The sequence below is a fragment of the Hylobates moloch genome, unplaced genomic scaffold (genome assembly GCF_009828535.3).
Source record: "Hylobates moloch isolate HMO894 unplaced genomic scaffold, HMol_V3 SCAFFOLD_6, whole genome shotgun sequence".
NCBI lineage: Eukaryota > Metazoa > Chordata > Mammalia > Primates > Hylobatidae > Hylobates > Hylobates moloch.
In genome coordinates this window covers 80,840,645-80,864,674 of record NW_026652281.1, presented here as the reverse complement: position 1 = coordinate 80,864,674, position 24,030 = coordinate 80,840,645, and the positions used below count along the sequence as shown (strand labels likewise).

At 50.6% G+C, this 24,030-nt stretch overlaps 1 protein-coding gene and 1 long non-coding RNA gene across 3 annotated transcripts; one reads left to right on the top strand and one right to left on the bottom strand.

Moving 5' to 3' along the window:
• Positions 1 to 1,339: 1,339 nt before the first annotated feature.
• Positions 1,340 to 3,850, bottom strand: LOC131383823 (uncharacterized). The gene is made up of 2 exons (XR_009214174.1): positions 3,622 to 3,850; positions 1,340 to 1,629 (listed from the first exon to the last, which is right to left on the bottom strand). It is a non-coding gene; the product is annotated as an uncharacterized LOC131383823 (long non-coding RNA).
• Positions 3,851 to 8,638: 4,788 nt separating this feature from the next.
• On the top strand, positions 8,639 to 23,199 carry KIF22 (kinesin family member 22). Of its 2 annotated transcripts, XM_032155732.2 has the most exons (14): positions 8,639 to 8,743; positions 14,795 to 14,990; positions 16,294 to 16,421; positions 16,513 to 16,667; positions 16,895 to 17,104; positions 17,182 to 17,412; positions 17,546 to 17,699; positions 17,831 to 17,966; positions 20,609 to 20,777; positions 21,293 to 21,452; positions 21,843 to 21,910; positions 22,638 to 22,850; positions 22,933 to 22,992; positions 23,077 to 23,199. In XM_032155732.2, the coding sequence occupies exons 1-14, from the start codon at positions 8,674 to 8,676 to the stop codon at positions 23,122 to 23,124; spliced, it is 1,998 nt and encodes a 665-aa protein (XP_032011623.1). In that variant the 5' UTR covers positions 8,639 to 8,673; the 3' UTR covers positions 23,125 to 23,199. The 2 variants fall into 2 exon arrangements, with proteins under 2 accessions (XP_032011623.1, XP_058296889.1); XM_058440906.1 differs by lacking the exon at positions 22,933 to 22,992.
• The last annotated feature ends 831 nt before the right edge of the window (positions 23,200 to 24,030 follow it).

Sequence of the window (24,030 nt, the reverse complement as noted above, 5' to 3'; positions counted from 1 at the left end):
CATGGTAAAACCCTGTCTCTATTAAAAATACAAAAATTAGCCAGGTGTGGTGGCAGGCACCTGTAATCCCAGCTACTTGGGAGGCTGAGGCATGAGAATCACTTGAATGCTGGAGGAGAGGTTACAATGAGTTGAGATAGCGCGACTGCACTCCAGCCTGGATGACAGAGTGAGACTCTATCTAAAAAAAAAAAAAAAAAAAAAAAAAAAGGAATGTTATCAGTACCAAAATGGAGTCACATATGTTATACCTAACAAAATGGAACCAAGCTGACACCTAAATTTAGCGTTGTACCTGATAACACCACGGAGGACTGGGTGGAGAATCAGCAGACAATGGCAGGGAGATGCAGAGTCTGTGGACCAAGGTCAGGTGAAAGGATCACCCATCATGTTGGGCATCAGATCAGGCAGGTTCACACACTACCTGAGGAAGCTGGTCTTTGTGACAGACAAGAGCTGCTCTGCCTCTTGGGAAACACAGGCACCAGTTTTAGTGCCATCCTCTTGTACCCCAATGCTGTCCTTTAACTCATCAGTTACAGTGCTGGATCCCTCATCACTGCCAATACAGGGCTAGCAATATGTCTGCCCCAGTGACTGCAGCTGCTGCGGAGCCCCAGCCTCCTCTCTGGCAGGGGCCCTGTGGTGGGGAATGAGGACTTCTCTATCATTAACCTTCATGCAGTTGGCTCAAGAAAGGATATGGTGGTTGGGCAAGGGGGCTCACACCTGTAATCCCAGCACTTTGGGGCTCAAGTCAGGAGGGTCGCTTGAGCCCAGGAGTTTAAGGCCAGCCTGGGCAACATAGCAACCTGTTTGTAGGCAAAATGAGGAGTTGAAGTTCCCTGTATGATCTTCTAGGGCTCAAGCAGCCTTCATGTGCAGTGGGACTGGCAAGAAATCTGTCATCCCTACCTGAAATGCAACACAGCATTATGCTCTGATTCGTCAGTGATTCCCTAATCAATGCCATTGGCTTGCATTGGGACTATCTATCCCAGCCTATCCAGTGACTTCAGCAGCTGCAGAGCCCCAGCCTCTTCTTTGGCAGGGGCACCGTGGTGAGGAGGGAGGATTCCCTTATGACAAATCTCCATCCAGTTGGTTCTATAAACAGATATGGTGGCCCAACTGTTGCAAGAAGTCAGGGACCCTGAATGGAGGGACTGGCTGGAGCCACTGCAGGGGAACATAAATTGTGAAGATTTCATGGAATTTTATCAGTTCCCAAAATTAATACTTTTATAATTTCTTACAGCTGTCTTTACTGCAGTCCTGAACATAAATTGTGAAGATTTCATGGACATTTATCAGTTCCCAAATAATACTCTTATAATTTCTTATGCCTGTCTTTATTTTAATCTCAATCCTATTATCTTCATAAGCTGAGAATGTACGTCACCTCAGGACCCTGTGATGATTGCATTAACTAACAAATTGATTGTAAAACATGTGTGTTTGAACAATATGAAATCTGACTGTAAATATGTGTGTTTGAACAATATGAAATCAGTGCACCTTAAAAAAGAACAGAATAACAGTGATTTTAGAGAACAAGGGCAGAGGTTACAATGAGTTGAGATAGTGCGACTGCACTCCAGCCTGGACGACAGAGCAAGACTTCATCTGAAAAAAAAAAAAAAAAAAGAATATTGTCAGTATCAAAATGGAGTCACATATGTCATATCCTAACAAAATGGAACAAAAAGGGAAGATAACCATAAGGTCTGACTGCCTGCAGGGTCAGGCAAAAAGAGCCATATTTTTCTTCTTGCAGAAAGCCTATAAATGGACGTGCAAGTAGGAGAGATATCACTAAATTCTTCTCCTAGCAAGGAATATTAAATATTAAGACCCTAGGAAAAGAATTGCATTCCTGGGGGGAGGTTTACAAATGGCCGCTCTGGGAGTGTCTGTCTTATGCGGTGGAGATAAGGACTGAAATACGCCCTGGTCTCCTGCAGTACCCTCAGGCTTACTAGGATTGGGAAATTCCAGCCTGGTAAATTTTGGTCAGACCAGTTCTCTGCTCGTGAACCCTGTTTTCTGTTAAGATGTTTATCAAGACAATACATGCACAGCTGAACATAGACCCTCATCAGTAATTCTAATTTTGCCCTTTGTCTTGTGATCTTTGCTTTGCCCTTTGCCTTGTGATCTGTATTGGCCTCAGAAGCATGTGATCTTTGTAACCTACTCCCTGTTTGTACACCCCCTCCCCTTTTGAAATCCTTAATAAAAACTTGCTGGTTTTGCAGCTCAGGTGGGGCATTATGGACCTACCGATATGTGATGTCACCCCCACCAGCCCAGCTGTAAAATTCCTCTCTTTGTACTCTTTCTCTTTATTTCTCAGACCGGCTGACGCTTAGCGAAAATAGAAAGAACCTATGTTGAAATATTGGGGGCTGGTTCTCCCAATACCCAACACCATGGCTCACGGCTGTAATTCCAACACTTCCAGAGGCCAAGGCAGGAGGATCACTTGAACCTTGGAGTTCGAGGTTGCCATGAGCTATGATTGTACCAGTGCCCTCCAACCTGGGTGACACAGTGAGACCTTGTCTCTAATAAGAAGAAAAAAATGCCATTTTAAAAGTGTACACTGGCCAGGCGCGGTGGCTCACGCTTGTAATCCCAGCACTTTGGGAGGCCGAGGCAGGCGGATCACGAGGTCAGGAGATCGAGACCACGGTGAAACCCCGTCTCTACTAAAAATACAAAAAATTAGCCGGGCGTGGTGGCGGGCGCCTGTAGTCCCAGCTACTCGGAGAGGCTGAGGCAGGAGAATGGCGTGAACCCGGGAGGCGGAGGTTGCAGTGAGCCGAGATCGTGCCACTGCACTCCAGCCTGGGCGACAGAGCGAGACTCCATCTCAAAAAAAAAAAAAAGTGTACATTTTCATGGTTTTTAGTATATTCACTGTGTTGTACAACCATTACCACTACCTCATTCCAGAACACTTCTACCACCCCCAAAAGAAAGCGGTTACATCTGTTCGCTGTAGTGCCAATTACTCAACCCCTCATCATCCCCTGGCAACCACCACTCAGGTGTACTTTCTATGTCTGTGGGTTTGTTATTGTAATTTGAAAGTTCATTGATGTTACTTTAATTTGGTTTCATTTTGAATACAGTAAATATGGATCAAAACCCATATATACGGAGCATCTTTAGAAGCCTCATTTTTTTTTTTTTTTTTGATATGGAGTCTTGCACTGTTGCCCAGGCTGGAGTGCAGTGGCGTGATCTCGCCTCACTGCAACCTCTGCCTCCCAGATTCAAGTGATTCTCCTGCCTCAGCCTCCTGAGTAGCTGGGAATATAGGCGCCTGCCACCACACCCAGCTAATTTTTTGTATTTTTAGTAGAGATGGGATTTCACTATGTTGGCCAAGCTGGTCTTGAATACCTGACCTCATGATGCACCTGGCTCGGCCTCCCAAAGTGCTGGGATTACAGGCGTGAGCCACTGCGCCCAGGCTAGAGGCCTCATTTTTTAAGACTAATGGGATCCCAAGGCTAAACGTTTGAGAAACACTGATCTAAGATTTGTGTTTTGTTTTGTTTTGTTGTTCAATCAAGGGGAACATAATGTCTAAACCAGGGCCCTACCTACCTGGAACTCAAAGGTGGAATGATCTTCCCTGGCCAAGCTTCCAGAAGGGACAGGGAGCTACTTAACAGACTGCTGGACCCTTAACGACTGGAAACCGGAACCGTGGGTGACGGAACTGACCAGACGTGACAGCCCTTTGGCTGGGGCTGCAGTCCCACGATCCACACAACGACCCTGGCTCCGCAGACGCGCCAACCACCCACGGAGGCAAGAAACTGCCGAGAGTGAAGGGAAAGGGAGCCCAATGCTGGGCGGCGCTCAGCAGCTCACCCAGCGGCCACTGTGGCCAACGTCTCCGCGTCGGGGTTTGTACCGCAGCTCGCGTCCAGTAGTGAATGGCTGCGAGGCCCGTGCGCGCTCCAGCGTCCTGACCAGGGGAACGTTTTCCTTAGGGACCCGGAGGCGAGCGCTGGAGGGAGGGGTGGTTGCTAACGCAACTCTCTGCAGGGCAGACCCACCAGCACCGGCACGCAAACTACGGGCTGGAGCAGTCCAACAGAAACTCTCTCAAAGTCGCTCACGGGTTGCCATTCTAGGTAAGATTTCTGAATAAAACTAATTCTTTAAAAGCCTGAGTTTTTCTTTAGTTGACAGTTTTAATTAACATACTTTTCTCTTTCCTCTTCTGCAGACCCAGCCTCACCATTCCAATTAAGACATCAATTAATCCATGCACAGCCGCTACAAACTGGGAGCTCAGTGCCTGCAGGGAAGGACCCTCTACAGAGAGCTACCTGGGGACTGGGAAGCAGGACCCCAGGCTGAGTCCTGCCTTTTGGTAGTGCCTCGCCCCGGCCAATGCGGCTGTTATATCAAAGTACATAAAGGTGAAGGCAAAGGGTGTCCATGTGGGATAGACTGGCATGGCTTCCTGGCCACCCATGGTGCTCCATTACCTCTTTGAGGACCCCTTCTCCACGAGACCCTCTAGGTCTGGTCCTCTATCATCCAGCCCCCATTCTCTTCTCCATCACTGCTGCTGTGTCCCAGATGACCTTAATTTAATCTTCATATATTTGAAGGACAGAATCATCGGCCTCACCCACTAATTATTATTATTATTTTATTTTATTATTTTTTTTTGAGACGGAGTCTCGCTCTGTCACCCAGGCTGGAGTGCAGTGGCGCCACCTCGGCTCACTGCAAGCTCCGCCTCCCAGGTTCACGCCATTCTCCTGCCTCAGCCTCTCCGAGTAGCTGGGACTACAGGCGCAGCCACCACGCCCGGCTAATTTTTTGTATTTTTAGTAGAGAAGGGGTTTCACTGTGTTAGCCAGGATGGTCTCAATCTCCTGACCTCGTGATCCGCCTGCCTCGGCCTCCCAAAGTGCTGGGATTACAGGCGTGAGCCACCGCGCCCGGCCTACATCCACTAATTATTTTTTATGGCACAAACTCTATGTTTTACTTTTGCCCAGGCTGGAGTACAGTAGCGGCATGATCTCTGCTCACCACAACCTAGCCTCCTGGGCTCAAGTGATCCTCCCACCTCAACTTCCCAAGTAGCTGGCAGTACAGGCATGCACCACCACACTTGGCTAATTTTAAAATGTTTTGTAGAGAAGGGGTCTCACTAGGTTGCCCAGACTGGTCTTGGACTTCTAGACCCAAGCTATCCTCCCACCTTAGCCTCCCAAAGTGCTGGGATTACAGGAATGAGCCACTACATCTGACCTCCTTTGCTTCTTTTAAAGACATAGTTTGGATTTTTTTTTTTTTTTGAGACGGAGTCTCGCTCTGTTGCCCAGGCTGGAGTGCCGTGGCGCCATCTCAGCTTACTGCAAGCTCTGCCTCCCGGGTTCACGCCATTCTCCTGCCTCAGCCTCCCGAGTAGCTGGGACTACAGGTGCCCGCCCCACGCCTGGCTAATTTTTTGTATTTTTAGTAGAGATGGGGTTTCACTGTGTTAGCCAGGATGGTCTCGATCTCCTGACCCTGTAATCGGCCCATCTCGGCCTCCCAAAATGCTGAGATTACAGGCGTGAGCCACTGCACCCGGCCTGGAAGTTATTTTTTAAAAATCAATTGTTTCTTTCTCTGTCACCCCAGCTGGAGTGCACAGGCATGATCTCAGCTCACTGCAACCTCCAACTCCTGTGTTCAAGCGATTCTCCTGCCTCAGCCTCCTGAATAGCTGGGATTACATGTGTGCGCCACCACACCGGGGTAATTTTTGTATTTTTAGTAGAGATGGGGTTTCCAAATGTTGGCAAGGCTAGTCTCAAACTCCTGACTTCAGGTGATCTGCCCGCCTCAGCCTCCCAAAGTGTTGAGATTACAGGCGTGAGCCACCACGCCTGGCCAAACCACTCTAATTTCTACCAGCCAGATGCAGATCCTTAAAACAACCCTAGGAGGTATTTCAAACATTATTCCCTTTTAATATCTGAGGAAATGGAGGCACAAAGAGGCTAAATCTCTGGTCTGGGCAGCCTGGCACCAAGGCCCTGTACCTAAACGATTTATTCAAACATAGAAGCCCTATCTCCTTGATCTATGCTCTTTTCACTATTTCTGGCAGGTTTCTTACCACATATCTGGAGTTGGCAACAAATGTGAAAACTGAACAGGCTTTTCTGATGGGCAAGGAAGACCAAACTGTCAATTGCCAATGTCAGATGTTCTCAAAGTATGGTCCAGAGACTTCTGGGAGTCCCTCAGACATTTTCAGTGGGTCTACAAGTTCAAAACTATTTTCATAATAAAACTAAGATACCAATTGACTTCTCTTGCATTGTTTCTCAAGTATATAGTGGAGTTTTCAAAATACTATATTATATGTGACATCACAACAGCATGAATGCAGAAGCAGATATGAGAATCTAGTTTTTTTGTTTGTCTTTGAGACAAGGTCTCCCTCTGTCACTGAGGCCAGAGTGCAGTGGCACCATCACGGCTCACTGCAGCCTCAAGCTCCTGGGCTTAAGCAATCCTCCCACCTCAGCCTCCCAAGTAGCTGGGAATATAGGTGTGTGCCACCACACCTGGCTAATTTTTTTTTTTAGAGATGGAGGTCTAGGCAGGGCTTGGTAGCTCACGTCTGTAATCCCAGCACTTTGGGAGGCCAAGGCGGATGGATCACCTGAGGTCAGGAGTTCAAGACCAGCCTGGCCAACATGGAGAAACCCCGTCTCTACTAAAAATACAAAATTAGCCATGCACGGTGGTGCATGCCTGTAATCCCAGCTACTCGGGAGGCTGAGGCAGGAGAATTGCTTGAACCCAGGAGGCGGAGGTTACGGTGAGCCGAGATTGTGCCACTGCACTCCAGCCTGAGCAACAGAGAGAGACTATGTCTCAAAAAAAAAAAAAAAAAGTGCACACCTCTCTGGTTTTTAGTATGTGTACTACGTTACGCAGCCATCATCACTACTTCGTTCCAAAATATTTAACATTTCCATCACCCCCAAAAGAAACTCGTTATATCTATTGCTGTAGTGCCAGTTCCTCAGCCCCTCACCATCCCCTGGCAACCACTACTTAGATGTACTTTTTATGTCTATGGGTTTGTTACTGTAATTTTAAAATTTATTAATGTCACCTTAATTTGGTTTCATTTCACACACAGTATATACGGCCAGGCCCCGTGGTTCACACCTGTAATCCCAGCACTTTGGGAGTCCAAGGCGGGTGGATCACTTGAGGTCAGGAGTTCGAGACCAGCCTGGCCAACATGGTAAAACCCTGTTTCCATAAAAATACAAAAATTAGCTGAGCGTAGTGGTGCACGCCTATAATCCCAGCTACTCAGGAGGCTGAGGCAGGAGAATCACTTGAACCCGAGAGGCAGAGGTTGGAGTGAACCGAGATTGAGCCACTGCACTCTAGCCTGGGAGATGGAAGTGAAACCCCGTCTCAAAAACAAAAAAACAAAAACCCTCATATACACAAAATATCTTTGGAGGCCTCATTTTTAAAAACTGTAGTGGGATCCCAAGGCAAAACGTTTCAGAAACACCGATCTAAGATTTGTGTTTTTTGTTTTGAGACGGAGTCTCTGACGCCGTGGCTGGACTGCGGTGGCACCATCTCGGCTCACTGCAACCTACACCTCCCGGGTTCAAGCGATTCTCCTGCCTCAGCCTCCCGAGTAGCTGGGACTACAGGCGCGCCACCACCCTCGGCTAATTTTTGTGTTTTTAGTAGAGACGGGGTTTCGCCATGTTGGCCAGGCTGGCCTCGAGCTCCTCACCTCAGGTAGGCCTCCCGCCTCAGCCTCCCAAAGTGCTGGGATTACAGGACTGAGCCAATGCGCCTGGCCTGTGTTTTGTTTTGTTGTTCAATAGGGTGGAACATAATGCCTAAACCTGGGCCCCACCTACCTGGTGCTCAAAAGTGGAATGACCGTCCCTAGCCAACCTTTCAAAAAGGACAGAGAGCTACTCAACGGACCGCTGTACCCTTAAGGACTGGGAACCTGAACCGTGGGCGACTGGGACTGAATCACAGACTAAGCGTTTTCCACGCTTCGCCGACGTGCTGAGTGCCAAGTTATAAAGACAGGAACATCCAAGCTGCTCTCCTGGGCTGACACGGACGCGAGGGGACCTACAGTGGCCTTGGGCCCAGCAGGCAGCGAGTGCAACGTGACTGCCCACAGTCCAGCCCCTGGGGCCCAGATCTACAGAACCGACCAGACGTGATAGCCCTTTGGCTGGGGCTGCAGTCCCACGATCCACACAACGACCCTGGCTCCGCAGACGCGCCAACCACCCACGGAGGCAAGAAACTGCAGAAAGTGAAGGGCAAGGGAGCCCAGTGCCGGGCGGCGCTCAGCAGCTCCCCCAGCGGTGGCCGCCAACAGCTCCGCGTAGGGGTTTGTATCGCAGCGCGCTTCCAGACATCAACCGCTGCGCGGCCCACGCGCGCGCATGCGTCCTGACCAGGGGAACCTTTTCCCGGGGACCCGGAGGCGAGCGCTGGAAGGCGGGATAGTGGCGACCCGCACGCAGGAGCTTCCGGCGGCGCGTAGTCGTGATTGGTGGAGCCTGGGAGAGGGGGCGGGGCACCGGGGAATTCGAATAGGAGAGGCGGGCCCAAAGAGGGAGTGGAATGGCCGCGGGGGTTTCGTCGCAGCAGAGGCGACGCGAGATGGCGGCAGCTTCAGCGGCGGCGACCTCAGGTACTTGAGCCCGGTCTGGGCAAGGCGGGCACCGACGTCTGGAGCTTAGTGGGAGTCATGTGTCGGAGTGTGGTCCAGGCTTTGCGGGTTGTCGCGGAGAGGCGGCCATGGCGCAGGGGCGGGGAGAGGGGGACGGTGAGAGTGTGGGGTCGCGAGCCGGTCGCCCCGCCTGGCTCCTGCCTTCTTCCTATTTCCTGCTCTCCCCTTGGGTCAGTAGACTCAGGTCTCCGGCCCAGGCTCTTGGCTTGAACCCCGCGCACTTTTCCTTTGTGAGCTTCGGTTTCTTCGTCTGTGAAATGGGGGTCATGGCCTCATCCCTGGAGATCACCTGAATAAGCAAGAGAAGAGTGGCGGACGCTCTAGCCACGAGGTCGAGAAGAAGGGAGCCGGAGGCGTGTTTTGGGAAGGGTTCTGTGTGGGACATGGTGTTTGGGTGCAGAGACATCCCTGAGACATGCAGGAGGGCAGGCTGAGGATCAGACCCGGCTGCTGCTGGGTTTGAGTTGACAGCGTAAGATGCTCTGCGATTACAGGAAAACGAAATAAAAGACTAAAGTTTCCTTTCACTCTAGCATGGAAGTGAATGCTATTTTAGGGTTGGAAAGGCTGTTAGGACACCCAAAATCTTGTATGTATTTGTTTACATGTGCCTCTCTAACCCGGAGACTTAATCCTGGTTAGTGATGATGGTGTGCGCCACAGTAATTCATTGGAGCCCTCGTTAGCCTCGTGGGGAAACAGACATTTAGGAGAATGCCTAACACATGTAGAGCTCTTGCTATGTGCCAGGCACAGTTGTAGGCATTTTATGGTGGTGAACCATTTATTGACAACACAATGCTATGAGGTTGTTACTATTACTGTCTTTGTTTTACACAGGAAACTGAGGTTAGTTTGTTCAGAGTTAACACAACTAGTAAATATTGGGGCTTGAATTCGCTCTCAAGGAGTATGAGTGTAGAGCCTCTGCTTTTAACCATTATGCCCAAGTATATGCTATCCCTGCTGGCTGAGCACAGTCTCCCTTTACCCTTCCAAGATGCACTGTGTCCAGTGCATGGTAGATATGAAAATGCCTGAATGAATAATGTCCCTTCCTCGAGGAATTTACAGTCTGTTTCAGTAGAGTGTCACATATGCAGATGTAATACGAAACACAATGAGAGATGTGTATAAACTGAGTGTGTGGAATCTGAAGTAAACCCTTGAGTATTCTGGGAGGACTTCATTAAGGGAGTGAGTGATACTTGAGATGGGTTTCAAAGGTTGGATAGGAGTTTGCCAGGCCTTGACTAAGAAGACAAGAACAGCAAGTGTTTTCTTATTTATGATGTAAAAGAGGCCAAAGATGCTCTCTTAGCTCAATTTCCTCATCAATAAAAGGGAGAAGAGTGAATGAAATTTAGGAATTGTGAAAGAAGGGAAAATTAATAATTGCTAGCCTGGTCCAAGCTCAAGGTGCTTTTATCATGAGAGGGCTAGACTCTTGTGCTGTAAATAATTGTTTACATGTGGCCCTCCCCTCTTCCTTCCTGCTCTGGGGCAGGAAGGGCAGTGAGCCACTTTCATGATGGAAATGAACAAGCCAGTGATTAGTAGTTTATTCACTAAATCTTAATTTTTTCAGCAAATACTTCTTGAGGGCCTACTCTGCGCCAGGTGTTGGGGTTAGAAAGGTGAGCAGGATAAAACTTGTTCTCACAGTTGGCAGTCAGGTGGAGAAAGTGACAAACACGCAATAGTGGGGTGTAACAAATGCTTATGGAGGGGCTAACAAGAGCTGTGGGTGCACCTGATAAAGCCTTAATGTCTACCAGGAAAGGGTTTTTGGTTTTGTTTTTTAAGAGGAATTAAAATGTGTTTACCTCAGTCACTCCAGGGTGGGGTGGGGTGGGGAGCAGTGCAGATATTCTAGGGAGAGAGATTAACGTAGACAAAAATCCAAAGGTGCAAGAGAACTTGGAGTTTTGTAGGAAGTGAAGGAAATTCATCACGACTGGTAACTTACACTGCAAGGAAGGAAACAGAGGGAATGACTAGAGGGCAGGGAGACAACCTTGCTACCACCAGCAAGGAAGGCTGTAAAGACCATGATCTTGGGCAGAGGTAGTGCAGTGGGAGTGGAGAGAAGTGGACTTGTTCAAGAGAGATTTAAAGAGATAGACTTGACAGATGTTAATGATGAACCAATATGTGAGGTAAGAGACCTTGGAGTTAGACTCCCACTTTTGGGGTTGGTGCCATTCATTTACATCAGAGATCAAAGGAGGAGGCTGCAGAGAGATGGGGAAGGAGGGTACATTATAGGACAGGTGGAGTTTAAGAGGAGCCGTCTGCCAGGCTCACACCTGTAATCCCAGCATTTTGAGAGACCAAGGTGGGCAGATCATGAAGTCAAGAGATCGAGACCATCTTGGCCAACATGCTGAAACCCTGTCTCTAAAATTAATCAAAAATTAGCTGGGCGTGGTGGGACGCACCTGTAGTCCCAGCTATTCGGGAGGCTGAGGCAGAAGAATCGCTTGAACCAGGGAGGCAGAGATTGCAGTGAGCCAAGAGCGCCACTGCACTCCAGCCTGGAGACAGTGAGATTCTGTCTCAAAAAAAAAAAAAAAGGAGCCGTCAGGGCAGCCGTTCAGAACGTGGGTCTGCAGTTGAGAGCTCTTGTGCAGAATGTGCAATAGGACTTATCAGCTGTAAGATGTTACTGAAGCCAAGAGGGCGGGTGACCTGCCTGTGAAATGAATCTGAGTGGTCTCAGCTCAGGGCAACTTTGTCCCTCACAGGACATTTGGAGATGTCTGGAGAGATTTTTAGTTGTTACAACTTGAGGGTGAGGGTGGAGAATGCTACTGGCATCTAGTAAGCGTGTGCTAACAGTCTAAATGCACAGGACAGCCCCACAACAGGAATTAGCCAGCCCAAAATGTCAGCAGTGCTGAAGTTGAGAAATGCTGGTCTAGAGAAAGGATAGACGGATCCTAGGATGAGGAGTGAACAGAAAACTAGGTAAGACAACCAGGAAGGTGGGGGGCATGGAAATGAAGGGAAAAGTGTGTTTCCCAAGAGTGTCGCATACTTCTGGGAGGTCCAACAGGATTGAGGCTGAGTATGCCTACTGGATCTAACATTAGGGAAGTCATGGGTGACCCTGCTGAATAGTGAGGGCAGAAGCAAGTTGTGGGGATGGAGGAGTGGGTAGCAAGAGAAAGGGTGTAATAATAACAGCTAAGGACTGAGCAGTTGCTGCCAGGCACTGCGCTAAACATTGTATGTACATTATTACTTTGAATTCTCATATTCTTATGAGATGCAAAGATGAAGGGGCTAAGGAGGCTGAGGAGGGTTCAGTAAAGCACTTTGGAGTTAGATCTTCATTTGAAGCTGTCACTCACTAGCTGTTGACTCTGGGTCAGTCAGCTAACCCCTCTATACTGAGGTTTCCTCATCTGGAAAATGGGAGATGGACATTAAAAAGCACTTACTGGCCTTTCACCAAATACCAGATAATGTTCTAAGCACTTTTACATGAATCACCTTAATTACTCTCCTAACAACCTAACAAGGAGGTATTTTTATTCCCATTTTGCAGGTAAGGAAATTGAGGCACTGGGATGGAAAATAATTTCCCTAGGTTACTTAGCTAGCTGTAAATGGCAGAGCTGGGATTTCAACCCAGGCCATTTTACCTTGAATAATGAACCTACCTACTATGTGCTAGTCACCGTGCTGCCACTTTATCTGGCACTTATTTTAATTATCTTTTTTTTTTTTTTTTTTCCTGAGACACAGTCTTGCTCTGTCACCCAGGCTGGAGTGCAATGGCGCAATCTCTGCTCACTGCAACCTCCACTTCCCGCATTCAAGCAATTCTTGTGCCTCAGCCTCCCAAGTAGCTGAGATTACAGGCGCCCACCACCATACCTGGCTAATTTTTGTATTTTTAGTAGAGGCAGGGTTTCACCACCAGGCTGGTCTCGAACTTCTGACCTCAGGTGATCCGCTCACCTTGGCCTCCCAAAGTGCTGGGATTACAGGCATGAACCACTGCGCCCGGCCAAATTCTCAAAAAGCCCAAGGCCCACCCCCAACCTTATTTTACAGACAAGGAAACCAAGGTCCAAGGTCACAAGCTAATAAATGTCAGAGCTGGAATTGAAGTCCAGTTCTGTCTGACCAGAGTCTACACTCTACCTCATCACGGACTTCCCCTTCCCCTTAGATTGATCACTGAGCTTCCTTAAGTGCTTCTACATCGGCCATCTTTCTGCTCTCCCAAAACATCCTGTGAAAGCAGGCAGAGGAAGGTCCTGCACACATTTTTGACAAGTCAGTGCACCTCAGTTTTCTACCTGCACACGTGCATCTGCAGGTTTTTACCTGCTTGCTCCTGACTTTCAGGATTGCCACGAGGAAAAAAATGAGAACTAGATGTCTAAGTGCTTTGCTACCATAATGTGAGAAATGGTATTAGTAGCCCCATTTATCAGATGATGGAATGGAGGTTCAATTTTTGAAACAGGCCATCTGCTTATGGGCATGCCTTAGGTGTAAGATTCTTTGTGGGGGTCATCCGTCTGCCTTTTTGTCTTGCTGTTTCTGTTGGCTACATATACCAGCCAGCCTTTTGCCTTCTGCGAGGCCTATGGCTCCTAGCAACCAGCTGCTACCACCAGCAAGGAAGGGAAAGAGCTGCCAGGAGCTTTCTCAGTTGGTACATAATAAGGAAGCAATACAGCATCCTATTAAAAGCAGATTCTTAGAGGGGAAGAGATCTAGGTTTGAATTCCACTGTGAGCTACAGTATGTTATCCTCCAACATAAAATAGAGTAATACTCTCCTTAGGTATTTTCAGCTCATTTAACCCCCACAAAAATAGAGGCCTTTTCTTTTTTTAAGTTTTATCTTCATTGTGTTTTCTGATGATAAAAATAATTCAGTTGCCAATTCTAAAAAAAAAAGAAAAAAGATTTAATCATCTGAAGCAAATTCAGGGTTAAGTTTACATGAGAGAAGAATTGCACGTCGGTGGTTTTTGCAGAACCCACATAATTCCCCATCAAGAGATCATCATCATTAACAGTTTGCTGGGGTGGGTGGGTCTGTGAGTATACATACATCTCAATACATATTAGAAACCCCAGTTAAGAAATGGAGGTACAGGCTGGGCGGGGTGGCTCACGCCTATAATCCTAGCACTTTGGGAGGCCAAGGCAGGCAGATCACTTGAGCCTGGCCAACATGGTGAAACCCTGTTTCTACTGAAGATACAAAAACTAGCCAGGAGTGGTGTTGGGGACCTGTAATCCCAGCTACTCGAGAGGCTGAGGTGGGAGGATCGCTTGAACTTGGGAGGTGGAGGTTGCAGTGAGCTGAGATCATGCCACTGCACTCCAGCCTGGGTGACAGAGCAAGACTGTCTCAAACACACACACACACACACACACACACACACACACAGAAAATTCTGGCAGTTCGCTATCTGGTTTAGGTTTCAGTCAGATGTCAACGCTTTTAATCCTTAGAACAACCTTGTGAGGTGCTGGTCTACTTCACCCTTGGCAATTCAAAACATGTCCTGGGCCAGGCATGGTGGCTCCTGCCTATAATTCCAGCACTTTGGGAGGCTGAGGTAGGAGGATCGCTGGAGCCCAGGAGTTGAAGACAAGCCTGGGTAACCTAGTGAGACTCCATCCCTCTCTCTCTCTTTTTTAAATTTTTTTAAGTGCCCAGCATCACCTGGGAGCTTGTTAGAAATGCAAAATCTTGGGCATCACCCCAGGGAGACTGAGACCAAATCCACTTTTCACAAGATCCTCCAGGTTATTTATGTATACATTATAGGCTGAGAAGCCTGCTATACACCCGCTGGACTTGCTCGTAGAGCAGGGAAGGCACTGAGGCCAAGCTTAGGGGTGTCCACAACATGACCAGGGCAGAATGAGCTTCTCCAACATGAGCTGTGGCCCCTGGCCCACCCAGCAAAGTTGGTCCCTGCTTCTTCTGCTACCACCATACTTCATGTCTAAAAGTGATCTTCTCTCCTCCAGGAGCTGGTCGCTGTCGGCTAAGCAAGATTGGAGCTAGTCGTCGTCCACCTCCAGCTCGCGTAAGGGTGGCTGTGCGACTGCGGCCATTTGTGGATGGAACAGCTGGAGCAAGCGATTCCCCCTGTGTGCGGGGCATGGACAGCTGCTCTCTAGAGATTGCTAACTGGAGGAACCACCAGGAGACTCTCAAATACCAGTAAGGTTCAGGCCACTCCTCTTCCCTCATGCCATCACCTCCCTCTCCTAGGCCTGCCCACGTTATCACTTCCCCAGAGAGTTTCTCCGACCTGCCTCCCCAGGATCCTTGCTCCCTTCTTAGCACTGCTTTGTTCCCTGAGCCTTCACTGTTCACTTAGGAAATGTTGACAGGTGCCCCCATGATGGGCCCTCCCTGGGATACTGTAGGGAGAGATGAGAGGCTGAATCAAACATACGTTACTGTGCACAGAGAGGGAGGAGCAATGAGGGTGAGCAGGTGAGCCCCAAGTAGAGGCTGGGGGACATATGAGGAGGGTTGGGGGAACACAGACCAGCCAGCCAACGTACCCAAGCTGCAGCTGGGTAGTGTCAGAGAAGACCACCCAGATTTGGGGACAGAACTCACGAGGGCAGCTACTTTATAATCCTACTGGGGATTTAAAGTTCAAACTCCTTGGCCTGTTTTTCTAGGCAGGGGCTGGCAAACCATGGCCTGCAGGTCAAATCTGATCAGGAGTAAGATTTTCAGTAAATAAAATTTTATCGTTTATTTACATATTGTCTATAGCTGCTTTCTGACTACAGTGTCAGAGTTTGAGTAGTTGTAAAAGGAACACATGGCCCACAAAGCCTAAAATATGTACAATCTGCCTTTTTACAGAAGTTTGCTAGCTCCCATACTAGACTGTTAACAATTTGGGCTTCAGTTTCTTTCCAGCCTCATTCCCTCAACATATACTAAACTCTCTGCTGTGGCCTAAGCTGCAGCTTCTCCACCAGAACGCAGTGAATAGGTGATTGGTGTATGGAGTCTAGTCCAGTCGTAAGCAGCATCCTCTATTTTCCCCATTATGGTGTAAAATACAATGTTCTACACATGTAGCCATTTGAAAAAGATTGGGAAGCCTTGCTTTTGTGCTATTCTTGATTCTCAGAATTTCTTTCTTCGGGTCAAAATCTTCCTTCCTTGAGCAGAATCAGTTACTCCTTTGAGAGTGTGTTCTTATCTTTGTTTCCTAAGTCACAGCGAAGAGTGGATATCTATTCTACCAGACTGCAAACTCCAAGAGCAGGGATATCAGATCCATCTCTGTATTCCTAACACCAATAGAGAGATGAGGAGGGAGTAGGTGATAGGTGGATGCTTTTTAAGGTCTTTGTACAAGAAAGGGGATAGAGACGTTCTCTTAAATCCAAGGTCCATATGAGAGTAGAATCCCTTACCCACCCCCACCCCACTCCACCCCTTACACACACACACACACACACACACACGCTAATTTGTTTCTTTCTTCCTGCAGGTTTGATGCCTTCTATGGGGAGAGGAGTACTCAGCAGGACATCTATGCAGGTTCAGTGCAGCCCATCCTAAGGCACTTGTTGGAAGGGCAGAATGCCAGCGTGCTTGCCTATGGACCCACAGGAGCTGGTGAGGGAGCCAGAAAAGAAGCAGCTATGGGTCAGAAAGGGCTGGGGAAACGGAGAGGAAAACCTCACAGTTTTCTCCACTCTCTTCCCAGGGAAGACGCACACAATGCTGGGCAGCCCAGAGCAACCTGGGGTGATCCCGCGGGCTCTCATGGACCTCCTGCAGCTCACAAGGGAGGAGGGTGCCGAGGGCCGGCCATGGGCCCTTTCTGTCACCATGTCTTACCTAGAGATCTACCAGGAGAAGGTGAGGCCCCTCACTGGTTGGGAGAGGAGCAACAAACGGTCAAAGTAAGACCTGGTTCTAGAACATGAAGCTCTGCTGTAGCAGGGAGGTAAGGTGAGACCTAGAAAGACAGAGACTGGGGTAGCAGATGGTACAACTCTGAGAATAGAACAGAGAAAGGAAACTGATCCCCAGGAAGAAACAGCCTCTCTATGGAGAATTGCCCTTCCCCTTCACTGCTTACACAGGTATTAGACCTCCTGGAGCCTGCATCGGGAGACCTAGTGATCCGAGAAGACTGCCGGGGGAACATCCTGATTCCGAGTCTCACCCAGAAGCCCATCACTAGCTTTGCTGATTTTGAGCGGCACTTCCTGCCAGCCAGTCGAAATCGGACTGTAGGAGCCACCCGGCTCAACCAGCGCTCCTCCCGCAGTCATGCTGTGCTCCTGGTCAAGGTGAGGCCGCAGACGGGTGAGGACCTGGGAAGCCCAGGAGCCTGATCTAAGCACGAGACCTTTGTTCTTACCCCCAGGTGGACCAGCAGGAACGTTTGGCCCCATTTCGCCAGCGAGAGGGAAAACTCTACCTGATTGACTTGGCCGGGTCAGAGGACAACCGGCGCACAGGCAACAAGGGCCTTCGGCTAAAAGAGAGCGGAGCCATCAACACCTCCCTGTTTGTCCTGGGCAAAGTGGTAGATGCACTGAATCAGGGCCTCCCTCGTGTACCTTATCGGGACAGCAAGCTCACTCGCCTATTGCAGGTCAGGCCCACCTGTCTCAGGGAAGAAGGGGCTGCAGAAGGAGGTTCTCAGGCCTGCTGTGGGGTGGGGAATAGCAGTTGAGGCATAGGAAGGCTGGGCTTCTGACCCACCCACTGCCTGGTCTCACCCTCAGGACTCTCTGGGTGGCTCAGCCCACAGCATACTTATTGCCAATATTGCCCCTGAGAGACGCTTCTACCTAGACACAGTCTCCGCACTCAACTTTGCTGCCAGGTCCAAGGAGGTGATCAACCGGCCTTTTACCAATGAGACCCTGCAGCATCATGGTGAGAACTTGGGGAGGCAGGAGTGGAAAGGCTGGGTCTGGAAATTAGGGAGTTTGTTGAAACCACCAAGCATCAGCACAGAGGCTGACCATGCCCAATCCCTCTCTCCGCCCCATCCTCCAATCATCTAGTCTTGGGACCTGTTAAGCTGTCTCAGAAAGAATTGCTTGGTCCACCAGAGGCAAAGAGGGCCCGAGGCCCTGAGGAAGAGGAGATCGGGAGCCCTGAGCCCATGGCAGCTCCAGCCTCTGCCTCCCAGAAACTCAGGTGAGCAGTGGGGCCTTGGGTGTATCCCCTTCCTGATGTGTGGCTTGGCAGCAGAGCTGCAATGCCTGTCAGATCCTTGAGCAGAGAGCTGTGATCTTGTTCCTCTCCCATTAAATTCACCCTATGCCGGGTGCGGTGGCTCACTCCTGTAATCCCAGCACTTTGGGAGGCTGAGGTTGGGTGGATCACCTGAGGTCAGGAGTTTGAGACCAGCCTGGCCAACATGGTGAAACCTCATCTCTACTAAAAAATACAAAAAGTAGCCGGGTGTGGTGGCGTGTGCCTGTAATCCCAGCTACTCGGGAGGCTGAGGCAGGAGAATCCCTTGAACCCAGGAAGCAGAGGTTGCAGTGACCTGAGATTGCGGCCATTGCACTCCAGCCTGGGCGACACAGCAAGACTCCGTCTCAAAGTAAATAAATAAATTCACCCCCGGCTGGGCGCGGTGGCTCACGCCTGTAATCCCAGCACTTTGGGAGGCCAAGGCGGGCAGATCACCTGAGGTCAGGAGTTCAAGACCAGCCTGGCAAACATGGTGAAACCCTGTCTCTACTAAAAATACAAAAATTAGCCGGGCATGGTAGTGGGCGCCTGTAATCCCAGCTACTCGGGAGGCTTAGGCAGGGAGAATTGCTTGAATCTGGGAGGTGGAGGTTGCAGTGAGCCAAGATCATGCCACTGCACTCCAGCCTAGGTGACATGGAATCACTAAAGTCTAAGATCAATTTCTCCTCAGTGCTGCTGCCTTGGGGACCTAAGGAGGCCTCCTCCTGGGGATCCTTTCCATTTTCCAACCCCTTTAGCCCTCAGCAGAACTTCTCACTTTGGGACAGCTGTTTCAAGGATGAGCATTTTTGCTTCTGGTTCAAGGAGTGATCTGGATCAGATCTTTCAGATCCATGAGAGCAAAGCAAAGGAGACTTGGAAGAGCTGTCTTGCTGAGACCACCTGGTGTGTGTGTCAGTGCCCAGCTTCTCCACGACTCTCCGGGGAGCCAGCTGCTGTCCTAACTGCTTCTACCCTCAATCCAGATAAAGCCTCTAAACTAAGTCCTTTGTGTCACCTCCTGCCCCAACTCCGATCACCCCACCTCATGGCCCAGTATGTACTAATCCTCAGGTCATCCCTGTTCAGGGGTCTTGCTTTCTGTGTCTGGCCACTTAGCCCTTGCGCTGTTCCCTCCACCCCCCAAGAGCCAGTTGCAGTTTTAACTTTGCCCTGTTTCTACCCCTAGCCCAAATAAAGCCTGTGAACTACTAAACAGAGGTCACCTGAGGAGGCCAAGGGTTAGTGCCCACTCTGTCCCAGAGGGCTACTGTAGTTAAGGAAGATGCCACACACAAGAAGATGCTTGTGCACTCGTGACCCCATCTCTCAGTCTTGTCTTTCCCAAACCATCTGTCAGCACTCCCCACTGCTGTGTGCACCCAGAAATGTGCACAGGTAAGCTGTCAGACAGGCACTCTGAGTAAGGGGAAACTCAAGAGTTGGGCACATCAAACCCAGCAGACCCAGAGCTTGGGGGCCTTACAGGAGAGAAAGTCAGATGGGAACATCAGTATGTGATACCAGGTGGAGAATTCAGAATCAGGAAGGAGTAGCTGCTGCTGCTGCTGTGAGAGCCAGGAAGGAAGAGATGACTTCTAGTGTTTGCCCACATATGTTCTGATCCTGTTTTTCCAAGGCACTAGCATGGAAAGCACAGGAGTGTCCCTGTCCTCCAGGAGCCAGTTCACAGCATAGGAAGGGAGATGCATTGTTAAGCTGGGCGTCATGGGAAAGGTGGCATCAAACTGACCTGGAAAGATCATTGATACAGATGTGAGGAGGTGTGGGGCAAGATTCCAGGCAAAATAAATGAATGTTAGATGTTGCTGACTGGGCGTGGTGGCTCACACCTGTAATCCCAGCACTTTGGGAGGCCAAGGTGGGTGGATCACTTGAGCCCAGGAGTTCAAGACCAGCCTGAGCAACATAGGGAGACCCCATCTCTACAAAAAATAAAAAAATTAGCTGGGCATGGTGGCATGCACCTGTGGACCCAGCTACTCAGGAGGCTGAGGCAGGGGGATTGCTTAAGCCCCAGGAGGCCAAGGCTATAGTGAGCTGTGATCTCAACACTGCACTCCAGCCTGGGTGACAGAGCAAGACCCTGTCTCAAAAAAAAAAATAAGCCTTACCATGCTCAGAGTCAGTCAGGACTCTGCTTGAACAGGCCTTCCCTGCTGCCCACGGCAGGGAAGCTTGGCAGCTGAGGTCTTCAGTGGATTTCAAAGCCCTGCTAAAGATGGCATCCTCTGTGATGTTTTCTGCAACTGCTCCTCCAAATGGACAGGCACTGCCCTGGCTGTCACCTTATCATGGTCTCTTGATTTCCTCAGTAGACAGTGCTTCTAGGGCAGGGCAGTGTCTTAGATCTCTCATACCTGGCACTCAAGTGTTCGCCTGATTTCCTGGCATCCCTGAGCAGTCACTTCACCTGATGAAGACACTGCACCCAGAGAAACTGGATGCCTAGCAAGTTAACATTAGGTTCTGGAGCTACAGGATATACCAAGTTAAGGTGTGGTGAGGGGAGTCCTGCTGCTGTAGGTGGTGATTAGGGAGGAGGTAGGTGGGGAGCAACTTCTTTTTCTGCTCAGCCCCCTACAGAAGCTAAGCAGCATGGACCCGGCCATGCTGGAGCGCCTCCTGAGCTTGGACCGTCTGCTGGCCTCCCAGGGGAGCCAGGGGGCCCCTCTGTTGAGTACCCCAAAGCGAGAGCGGATGGTGCTAATGAAGACAGTGGAAGAGAAGGACCTAGAGATTGAGGTAGGTGTTTTAGGGATGTGGGAGCTGGGATTCCTGTTGGCCTTGAGAAGCAATCCTTGGATCTTCAGACAGGGAAGGACACTCAGGCTGGACTAGAGTCCAGTTTTCTCCCAACACCGGAAGTTCTCCAGCTTCTGCTTGAATGTCCTGAACGTGGTTGAACTTTGACAGACAATTAAGGTCAGATGTGAGGGGGTGAGAAGAAAAAGTTCAAAGTAAAAGCAACAAATGTTAAACATTACATTTCCTAAAGCCCAGCTCAAGTAATTGAGGACTGTGCTTTAAAAGCCTTTCCCTTCAATATTTGCAGAGGCTTGTTCCACCTCTGGGCAGCCCCCTGATCACAGAAAGCCCTTAATTATGCTAGGCTCCACCTGTCTCCTGGTAACCTCCCATTGGTCCTAGCCCTGCCCTCTGGGGGCTCAGAGCCTTGCATACTCACCCTGGTAACCCACTGCCCTTCAGGCTGCCCTGGAGTTGGGTCTGGATCACATCTCCCTGATCCTTTCCAACAGAGACTTAAGATGAAGCAAAAAGAACTGGAGGCCAAGGTGTTGGCCCAGAAGGCTGAGGAAAAGGAGAACCATTGTCCCACAATGCTCCGGCCCCTTTCACATCGCACAGTCACAGTGGCAAAGCCCCTGCAAAAGGCTGTGGTCATGCCCCTACAGCTAAGTAAGTTTGACTCCAGGGGCTAGCAGGGCCAAGGCAGCTGAGATCCTATAAGGGAGGAAGTGTTAGGAGCAGCTGTCTCCATGTCATTCATGTTCTCCCACCACATACCAGTCCCAGGGAGGGGTGAGGAGGCTCTGAGGCAGTGCAGGGAGTACTCTGCCCTCGGGCGTTTAGTACAGTGGGATGGACAGACAAGTAGAGGATTGAAGATAATGCAAGACTGACTGAAATTCCTTTAAATGCGGGTATAAAAAAGGTCATGTGGAAACACAACAGGTTAACTCTGGGTGGAGGGGAGCTGGGGAATCAGAAATGGAAGAACCAAAGGGCTACCAGGGAGGGTGAAAAGTACCCTTTGCCCTGACTCCAATTCTCAATTCCTACTTTCAGTTCAGGAGCAGGCAGCATCCCCAAATGCCGAGATCCATATCCTGAAGAATAAAGGCCGGAAGAGAAAGGTGAAAGTAGCTGGGGGCTTAGGCTACACCTGGAGCCCAGAAGTAAGGGGGAGTAGGCTCTAGGGGGAGGAGCGTTGCCCTTGGGGTTAAACGAACTGGGTGATGGCCGCCAGCTATTAACAGACCTCAACTTGCTTACCCCTGGAATGTGATGGTTGGTTCCTTGCAGGGTATTTAGGGTGGAAGGCAGTGATGCGGATGTACCTCGCAGAGCAGATGTTCCACTGTGTAGCCTGGCTTCTGCCCTCTACAAGCTTAAGAGGGAAAACTTAGGGAACTAAGTACTCAAGCATGAAACCACACACACTCATACCCAGAATCGAACACCACTAGAACTACCCAAAAACTGAGATGGTTGGGGGAGTTATCATTTATTCATATTACTTTCTCCCATGTACTTTTGAAAGACAGTTTATTTCCCTTTTAGAGATGAGGGACCAGATTTAAGAGCTTATTTTGTGCTTTACATTCATTAACTCACTTGATCTCCACAGCAACTCCATGAGAAGGGGTGCTAATATTACCACTGGGTACTAAGTAGTACCTCTCTTTCACTAGTTGTATAATGAGAATTAAGAGTGACCTGAGGGCGGGATTTTGGACACACTTGACAGGAGAGGAAGAGGCTGGAGCGCAGGAGGTAGCTGGTGCTGGGCTTCTAGTCTTGGCAGAGGAGTCCAAAGCACTTGGCTGCCCTGCGTGTCACTCATCTCCCTTTGCCTCCCAGCTGGAGTCCCTGGATGCCCTAGAGCCTGAGGAGAAGGCTGAGGACTGCTGGGAGCTACAGATCAGCCCAGAGCTACTGGCTCATGGGCGCCAAAAAATACTGGATCTGCTGAACGAAGGCTCAGCCCGAGATCTCCGCAGTCTTCAGCGCATTGGCCCGAAGAAGGCCCAGCTAATCGTGGGCTGGCGGGAGCTCCACGGCCCCTTCAGCCAGGTAGTAGCCCACTGGACTGGGGGAGGGCGGGGGAGACCGGGTACCCCCGAGACCCTGTCCCCCATCGATCCTGTCCCGCCAGGTGGAGGACCTGGAACGCGTGGAGGGCATAACGGGGAAACAGATGGAGTCCTTCCTTAAGGTGAAGTCACGGCCCTGCCCCTCCTCTGCCTGTCCTGCGCCCCACGCCCCTCTCTAACGTCGCTGTCTCCCTCCTGTGTTGCAGGCAAACATCCTGGGTCTCGCCGCCGGCCAGCGCTGTGGCCCCTCCTGACCATCGTCTCCTCACTCCGCCTTTTTAAATCTTTGTATAACCCCGTGTTGTGTAAATACAGTTTTTGCTCCGGTGTTTCCGCCTGATTTTTGGAGCTGCGGGGGCGGGACAGGGGTGTGACCGCCTCGGGGTGGGCCGCGAGCAAGGCAGGCGACTTCACTGGGCGCCATCTTCGGTGAACGACTCAGCGCAGGATTGTAAATAAACCGCCGGAGTTGGGCGGAGAGGACGGTGGCCTGCATGACGCAAAAAGCGGAAGCCGAAGCATGACGCCTGCGACCGTTAGGCGGGCGCGCGCTCAGGGATTAGCCCCGCCCCGTCCATGCCCCCGGCGCGCGCTCCCCCATTCTCCCGCTCGGCAACGACAGCGGCCTTATGCGCGTGCGCGCGAAATAACGGCCGCTGGCGGAGGGAGGGGGGGTGGAATCGTTGGAGGGGGGAAGAGGAGAGAAGCCGCCCCGTCTCCCGCGCGCCCACCACCTGCGCCATCGTCAGCCAATCAGCAGCCGTCTCAGGGGTCTCGCGCTCGGGGCGACTCGGGCTGCTGGGTGGCTCCCCCGTCCCTCCACCCGCCAGAGTCCCTCTCGCGCCTGCCCCTCCCGCTGGCCACGCGCGCGCTCGCGCTAGCGCTCGCGCCCGCTCCAGCCTCTTGTGTGTCCTCGCGCCCCCCGCCCGCCCCCCCCGCGCGCAGTGTGCTCCGCTCCCCCCACCCTCCACCTCCCCCCTCCTGCCCGCCCCGCGCACCTCCTCCCCGGGTTCCCCCTCCCCCACCGCCGCCTCCTCCTCCTCCCGCCCCAGGGTGAGCGCGAGCCACCTCCCTCCCTCCCTCCGCCATGGATCCCAGCAACTGGAGCAGCTTCATCTTCCAGGTAACAACCCCCTCCCCCCGCCCCCACCCCCCTGCCC

Coding starts and splice junctions, on each gene's coding strand:
- KIF22 (XM_032155732.2), top strand. CDS start 8,674: ATGGCCGCGGGGGTTTCGTCGCAGCAGAGGCGACGCGAGATGGCGGCA. Junction 16,422..16,512: donor CTATGGACCCACAGGAGCTG/GTGAGGGAGCCA, acceptor CTCTCTTCCCAG/GGAAGACGCACACAATGCTG. Junction 17,700..17,830: donor TGAGACCCTGCAGCATCATG/GTGAGAACTTGG, acceptor CCAATCATCTAG/TCTTGGGACCTGTTAAGCTG.